The 8,115-nt window shown below is 32.7% G+C and overlaps 2 protein-coding genes across 2 annotated transcripts; both read left to right on the forward strand.

The window, feature by feature from the left end:
- Positions 1 to 2,525: 2,525 nt before the first annotated feature.
- LOC123317624 lies at positions 2,526 to 4,464 on the forward strand. Its single transcript, XM_044904229.1, has 2 exons — positions 2,526 to 3,313; positions 3,377 to 4,464. Exon 2 carries the CDS (start codon positions 3,487 to 3,489, stop codon positions 4,462 to 4,464), a length of 978 nt encoding a protein of 325 aa, XP_044760164.1. The 5' UTR covers positions 2,526 to 3,313; positions 3,377 to 3,486.
- A 1,297-nt stretch (positions 4,465 to 5,761) lies between these two features.
- Positions 5,762 to 7,700, forward strand: LOC123317625. The gene is made up of 2 exons (XM_044904230.1): positions 5,762 to 6,549; positions 6,613 to 7,700. Exon 2 carries the CDS (start codon positions 6,723 to 6,725, stop codon positions 7,698 to 7,700), a length of 978 nt encoding a protein of 325 aa, XP_044760165.1. The 5' UTR covers positions 5,762 to 6,549; positions 6,613 to 6,722.
- Positions 7,701 to 8,115: the final 415 nt, after the last annotated feature.

Consider the following 8,115-nt stretch of genomic DNA (forward strand, 5'->3'; position numbering starts at 1 on the left):
ACCAAATGAGTTGCAAAGTTTTAAAATTAATGATCATTCTTCCAAAAGCTTACATGTTAAATTAATGAAAATTCGAGGTGGGTACCTGTTTCGTGCTCTTCCGGGTGAACTCTGCAATTTTATACTTTGTTACATTTTAGCCTTGATAAAGGAACAAGTTTGTGTCCGAAACGTCGGCGAAGATTTAAGGTAATTTAACATTCACAATAAAAGTCCAAATTCCCGATAATTGGTTTTTATTATTGATAACATGGACGAAAATCCTGATACAGATTTAACCCCTGGGGGATTATTTGAACAAATTAAAGAGATCTATGGTAATGAAGTATGTTTCCGTTGCAAAAGCATGATCAACTTAAATAAGAAGTTGGCATCACTGAAAAACAGGCTAATTTTTCTACTGAGATGTAGAACATTGGAAGTTTTCCCTAATCACATAATTAATAACATAAGAGAAATTAACACCTTACAATTGGAAGAACACCCCTATGCTCATTTGGTTGACAGATGCATGAGAAAATTTCGAAAGTCCATACTGAATATAGAGATTAAAATATCAGTTTGGAAAAAACGAGCAGTTATAGAGAAAATAAAAAACATCAATGAACAACTTAAAAGAGAAAAAGTCTGCCCCAAAATTATAGACACCATTGAAAATATGAGCGAAAAATATTTCTTGAACACATTTAAGAAGATCAAGAGGGCTAACATAAAAAAATTTGAAAAACTAGTGGAAGACAAAACACAGCCTTTCAAAGTTACTAATGCGGACCAACGCATAAAGAACTATACTGATGTTAGTATCCCTGAAGAAGCGAAGATTGTCTTGGGACTTGGTCCAAAGCATGGAATCGTACCACAGCGATTGCCGAGGCTGGAGTTGATCAAGGATATTGAAGACTTCGCACAAACGGTCACCAATAATGAAGAAGAAAGAAATTCAATAAGAAACAGATGTGTGGGAGTTATCAACAACTTCATTAGACAGAAGAAACCAATAAATGATCCACTGAAGAAATATTATAGGACTACATCCAAATTTGTGAGAGACCATCCGAACATCATTATAAGCAACTCTGATAAGGGTAACACCACCGTACTAATGTTGAGAGAAGATTACATAACTGAAGCTGAAAAAATGTTAAATAATGAGTCAACATATAAAAAACTAAAATCAGATCCTACTAAAAAAAAAAAAAAACACAAGATAAAATTAACAATTTCTTGAAACATTTAAAATCAAACTCCAGTATATCTGAAATAGAATACAAATCATTAATTACTCACAATAGTGTGTCACCAAAAATTTATTTCTTAAGAAAAACACACAAACAAAATATTAACTTAAGACCGGTAGTAAGTAGCATTAAGTCTCCTAGCTATAAAATTGGAAAATCTCTACATGGTATATTGAGCAATGTATTGTCAACATCAAGATTTAATGTGAAGAACTCTTATACATTAGTGGAAGAACTTAAATTGGTGGAAGTACCAGAAGATTATGAGTTGATTTCGTTGGATGTAGTATCATTGTTTACAAATATACCGAAACAACTTGTTAGCATAACCATAGCATCACAGTGGCATTACATAAAAAACTTCACTAATTTAAGTAGGAGTGATTTTTTGACCTTGGTCGACTTATGCTTTGACGGTGGTTGTTTTTCTTTCAACAATGCTCATTACCAACAAATTGAAGGTACAGCAATGGGTTCTCCAGAAAGTACCACTTTCGCAAATTTGATAATGCATGCTTTGTTTGATTTTGCGGTCGCAAGATTGGATTTTGCAATTCCACTGTTAAGATTATATGTTGACGATACCTTAATCTTGGTTCCCAAAAGCAAAACCGAAGAAACTCTCGACGTATTCAACTCATTTCACAAAAACATTGTATTTACCTTAGAAAGAGAATCAAATTTTAGAATTACCTTCTTGGACATAGTAATAATCAGAGATAAAAATGAACTCAAAACTAACTGGTACATAAAACCCATAAATTCAAATAGATGTATTAACTTCTTTTCCAACCACAGTGCCTCACAAAAGAAAAACATTGCAATGAATTTAATAAACAGAGCAGTGGTGTTGAGTAATGAAGAATATCATTTTGAAAATCTCCAAAAGGTCACAAAAATACTGACAAGTAATAACTATCCGATACATTATGTAAAAACATGTATCAATAACTATCGACAAACAAGAAGACCAAATGTGACAACAAATGCTGACACTCAGGACAATACAGACAGACCACACCAACAAACATCATCATCACAGACCACATTGAAAAAATTTTCCAAGTTAGTATTCTACCCAATTTTGTCATATAAAATTAATAAAATTTTTAAAGAACACAATTGTACTGCAGCTTTCTATAACAAAATGGATAATAAAAGATTGTTTTACACCAAATTAAAGGACAAAACACCTCTTTTGAAACAATCAGAACTGGTCTATAAGATTGAATGCTCTAATTGCCAAAAATGCTACATAGGACAGACAAGACAACTTCTACAAGAACGAATCAGACAACATACTATTGACTCAAGGAAATTTGACAATACACAAAAGACGGCACTGACGGCACACACTCACACAGAAGGACACAGATTTGACTTTGGCGGGGTTACAATATTGGACGTAGAACAACATTACAACAGAAGGTTAATTAGTGAAATGATTCACATCAGAACGCACAACACAGTTAACTTCAGAGAGGATACTCAACACCTCAGCAAAATTTATGATAGTTTAATGAATAATAATGGTAGAACTTAGAGTAATGGTTGGTGGATGGTTTTTGACTATATTTCTCATCAAAAATGAAATTGTTTAAGAATAGTATTCTTTAATCTTTGGAAGGTAGTAGTGCTGTGATATATTTTTAATGTTGTTAATATTCAGAAAACTTTGTAATGCTCGAATAACTGTGATCTGTCGAAATTATATTTGAAGATTTATGTAACATCATTGTATTTGTATTGTTGCCCAATTGATTGTTTATGTGTGTTATATTGATTTGTGGATTGTTTGTCAAAACCTTTTTGATTTCTACATCACACTGTTTTAATCATGTTGATGCGAATGGCGCTTGGGAGGGCAGGATTCGGATGCCCACCTGGATCACAAACCTTGAGAAAAGAAAAAACAAAAAACATTATTCTATGCTCCAACCTAAAACTTTGTTGTCCGTTCATATGTTCACGTACTTCCGAAAGATAGAGAAAAATCTCACCAAATGAGTTGCAAAGTTTTAAAATTAATGATCATTCTTCCAAAAGCTTACATGTTAAATTAATGAAAATTCGAGGTGGGTACCTGTTTCGTGCTCTTCCGGGTGAACTCTGCAATTTTATACTTTGTTACATTTTAGCCTTGATAAAGGAACAAGTTTGTGTCCGAAACGTCGGCGAAGATTTAAGGTAATTTAACATTCACAATAAAAGTCCAAATTCCCGATAATTGGTTTTTATTATTGATAACATGGACGAAAATCCTGATACAGATTTAACCCCTGGGGGATTATTTGAACAAATTAAAGAGATCTATGGTAATGAAGTATGTTTCCGTTGCAAAAGCATGATCAACTTAAATAAGAAGTTGGCATCACTGAAAAACAGGCTAATTTTTCTACTGAGATGTAGAACATTGGAAGTTTTCCCTAATCACATAATTAATAACATAAGGGAAATTAACACCTTACAATTGGAAGAACACCCCTATGCTCATTTGGTTGACAGATGCATGAGAAAATTTCGAAAGTCCATACTAAATATAGAGATTAAAATATCAGTTTGGAAAAAACGAGCAGTTATAGAGAAAATAAAAAACATCAATGAACAACTTAAAAGAGAAAAAGTCTGCCCCAAAATTATAGACACCATTGAAAATATGAGCGAAAAATATTTCTTGAACACATTTAAGAAGATCAAGAGGGCTAACATAAAAAAATTTGAAAAACTAGTGGAAGACCAAACACAGCCTTTCAAAGTTACTAATGCGGACCAACGCATAAAGAACTATACTGATGTTAGTATCCCTGAAGAAGCGAAGATTGTCTTGGGACTTGGTCCAAAGCATGGAATCGTACCACAGCGATTGCCGAGGCTGGAGTTGATCAAGGATATTGAAGACTTCGCACAAACGGTCACCAATAATGAAGAAGAAAGAAATTCAATAAGAAACAGATGTGTGGGAGTTATCAACAACTTCATAAGACAGAAGAAACCAATAAATGATCCACTGAAGAAATATTATAGGACTACATCCAAATTTGTGAGAGACCATCCGAACATCATTATAAGCAACTCTGATAAGGGTAACACCACCGTACTAATGTTGAGAGAAGATTACATAACTGAAGCTGAAAAAATGTTAAATAATGAGTCAACATATAAAAAACTAAAATCAGATCCTACTAAAAAAAAAAAAAAACACAAGATAAAATTAACAATTTCTTGAAACATTTAAAATCAAACTCCAGTATATCTGAAATAGAATACAAATCATTAATTACTCACAATAGTGTGTCACCAAAAATTTATTTCTTAAGAAAAACACACAAACAAAATATTAACTTAAGACCGGTAGTAAGTAGCATTAAGTCTCCTAGCTATAAAATTGGAAAATTTCTACATGGTATATTGAGCAATGTATTGTCAACATCAAGATTTAATGTGAAGAACTCTTATACATTAGTGGAAGAACTTAAATTGGTGGAAGTACCAGAAGATTATGAGTTGATTTCGTTGGATGTAGTATCATTGTTTACAAATATACCGAAACAACTTGTTAGCATAACCATAGCATCACAGTGGCATTACATAAAAAACTTCACTAATTTAAGTAGGAGTGATTTTTTGACCTTGGTCGACTTATGCTTTGACGGTGGTTGTTTTTCTTTCAACAATGCTCATTACCAACAAATTGAAGGTACAGCAATGGGTTCTCCAGAAAGTACCACTTTCGCAAATTTGATAATGCATGCTTTGTTTGATTTTGCGGTCGCAAGATTGGATTTTGCAATTCCACTGTTAAGATTATATGTTGACGATACCTTAATCTTGGTTCCCAAAAGCAAAACCGAAGAAACTCTCGACGTATTCAACTCATTTCACAAAAACATTGTATTTACCTTAGAAAGAGAATCAAATTTTAGAATTACCTTCTTGGACATAGTAATAATCAGAGATAAAAATGAACTCAAAACTAACTATTACATAAAACCCATAAATTCAAATAGATGTATTAACTTCTTTTCCAACCACAGTGCCTCACAAAAGAAAAACATTGCAATGAATTTAATAAACAGAGCAGTGGTGTTGAGTAATGAAGAATATCATTTTGAAAATCTCCAAAAGGTCACAAAAATACTGACAAGTAATAACTATCCGATACATTATGTAAAAACATGTATCAATAACTATCGACAAACAAGAAGACCAAATGTGACAACAAATGCTGACACTCAGGACAATACAGACAGACCACACCAACAAACATCATCATCACAGACCACATTGAAAAAATTTTCCAAGTTAGTATTCTACCCAATTTTGTCATATAAAATTAATAAAATTTTTAAAGAACACAATTGTACTGCAGCTTTCTATAACAAAATGGATAATAAAAGATTGTTTTACACCAAATTAAAGGACAAAACACCTCTTTTGAAACAATCAGAACTGGTCTATAAGATTGAATGCTCTAATTGCCAAAAATGCTACATAGGACAGACAAGACAACTTCTACAAGAACGAATCAGACAACATACTATTGACTCAAGGAAATTTGACAATACACAAAAGACGGCACTGACGGCACACACTCACACAGAAGGACACAGATTTGACTTTGGCGGGGTTACAATATTGGACGTAGAACAACATTACAACAGAAGGTTAATTAGTGAAATGATTCACATCAGAACGCACAACACAGTTAACTTCAGAGAGGATACTCAACACCTCAGCAAAATTTATGATAGTTTAATGAATAATAATGGTAGAACTTAGAGTAATGGTTGGTGGATGGTTTTTGACTATATTTCTCATCAAAAATGAAATTGTTTAAGAATAGTATTCTTTAATCTTTGGAAGGTAGTAGTGCTGTGATATATTTTTAATGTTGTTAATATTCAGAAAACTTTGTAATGCTCGAATAACTGTGATCTGTCGAAATTATATTTGAAGATTTATGTAACATCATTGTATTTGTATTGTTGCCCAATTGATTGTTTATGTGTGTTATATTGATTTGTGGATTGTTTGTCAAAACCTTTTTGATTTCTACATCACACTGTTTTAATCATGTTGATGCGAATGGCGCTTGGGAGGGCAGGATTCGGATGCCCACCTGGATCACAAACCTTGAGAAAAGAAAAAACAAAAAACATTATTCTATGCTCCAACCTAAAACTTTGTTGTCCGTTCATATGTTCACGTACTTCCGAAAGATAGAGAAAAATCTCACCAAATGAGTTGCAAAGTTTTAAAATTAATGATCATTCTTCCAAAAGCTTACATGTTAAATTAATGAAAATTCGAGGTGGGTACCTGTTTCGTGCTCTTCCGGGTGAACTCTGCAATTTTATACTTTGTTACATTTTAGCCTTGATAAAGGAACAAGTTTGTGTCCGAAACGTCGGCGAAGATTTAAGGTAATTTAACATTCACAATAAAAGTCCAAATTCCCGATAATTGGTTTTTATTATTGATAACATGGACGAAAATCCTGATACAGATTTAACCCCTGGGGGATTATTTGAACAAATTAAAGAGATCTATGGTAATGAAGTATGTTTCCGTTGCAAAAGCATGATCAACTTAAATAAGAAGTTGGCATCACTGAAAAACAGGCTAATTTTTCTACTGAGATGTAGAACATTGGAAGTTTTCCCTAATCACATAATTAATAACATAAGGGAAATTAACACCTTACAATTGGAAGAACACCCCTATGCTCATTTGGTTGACAGATGCATGAGAAAATTTCGAAAGTCCATACTAAATATAGAGATTAAAATATCAGTTTGGAAAAAACGAGCAGTTATAGAGAAAATAAAAAACATCAATGAACAACTTAAAAGAGAAAAAGTCTGCCCCAAAATTATAGACACCATTGAAAATATGAGCGAAAAATATTTCTTGAACACATTTAAGAAGATCAAGAGGGCTAACATAAAAAAATTTGAAAAACTAGTGGAAGACCAAACACAGCCTTTCAAAGTTACTAATGCGGACCAACGCATAAAGAACTATACTGATGTTAGTATCCCTGAAGAAGCGAAGATTGTCTTGGGACTTGGTCCAAAGCATGGAATCGTACCACAGCGATTGCCGAGGCTGGAGTTGATCAAGGATATTGAAGACTTCGCACAAACGGTCACCAATAATGAAGAAGAAAGAAATTCAATAAGAAACAGATGTGTGGGAGTTATCAACAACTTCATAAGACAGAAGAAACCAATAAATGATCCACTGAAGAAATATTATAGGACTACATCCAAATTTGTGAGAGACCATCCGAACATCATTATAAGCAACTCTGATAAGGGTAACACCACCGTACTAATGTTGAGAGAAGATTACATAACTGAAGCTGAAAAAATGTTAAATAATGAGTCAACATATAAAAAACTAAAATCAGATCCTACTAAAAAAAAAAAAAAACACAAGATAAAATTAACAATTTCTTGAAACATTTAAAATCAAACTCCAGTATATCTGAAATAGAATACAAATCATTAATTACTCACAATAGTGTGTCACCAAAAATTTATTTCTTAAGAAAAACACACAAACAAAATATTAACTTAAGACCGGTAGTAAGTAGCATTAAGTCTCCTAGCTATAAAATTGGAAAATTTCTACATGGTATATTGAGCAATGTATTGTCAACATCAAGATTTAATGTGAAGAACTCTTATACATTAGTGGAAGAACTTAAATTGGTGGAAGTACCAGAAGATTATGAGTTGATTTCGTTGGATGTAGTATCATTGTTTACAAATATACCGAAACAACTTGTTAGCATAACCATAGCATCACAGTGGCATTACATAAAAAACTTCACTAATTTAAGTAGGAGTGATTTTTTGACCTTGGTCGACTT

The sequence above is a fragment of the Coccinella septempunctata genome, chromosome 7, assembly GCF_907165205.1.
Source record: "Coccinella septempunctata chromosome 7, icCocSept1.1, whole genome shotgun sequence".
Lineage (NCBI taxonomy): Eukaryota > Metazoa > Arthropoda > Insecta > Coleoptera > Coccinellidae > Coccinella > Coccinella septempunctata.

What these genes read in the sequence shown, in the direction of transcription:
- LOC123317625 (XM_044904230.1), top strand. Translation starts at nt 6,723, where the DNA reads ATGGACGAAAATCCTGATACAGATTTAACCCCTGGGGGATTATTTGAA.
- LOC123317624 (XM_044904229.1), top strand. Translation starts at nt 3,487, where the DNA reads ATGGACGAAAATCCTGATACAGATTTAACCCCTGGGGGATTATTTGAA.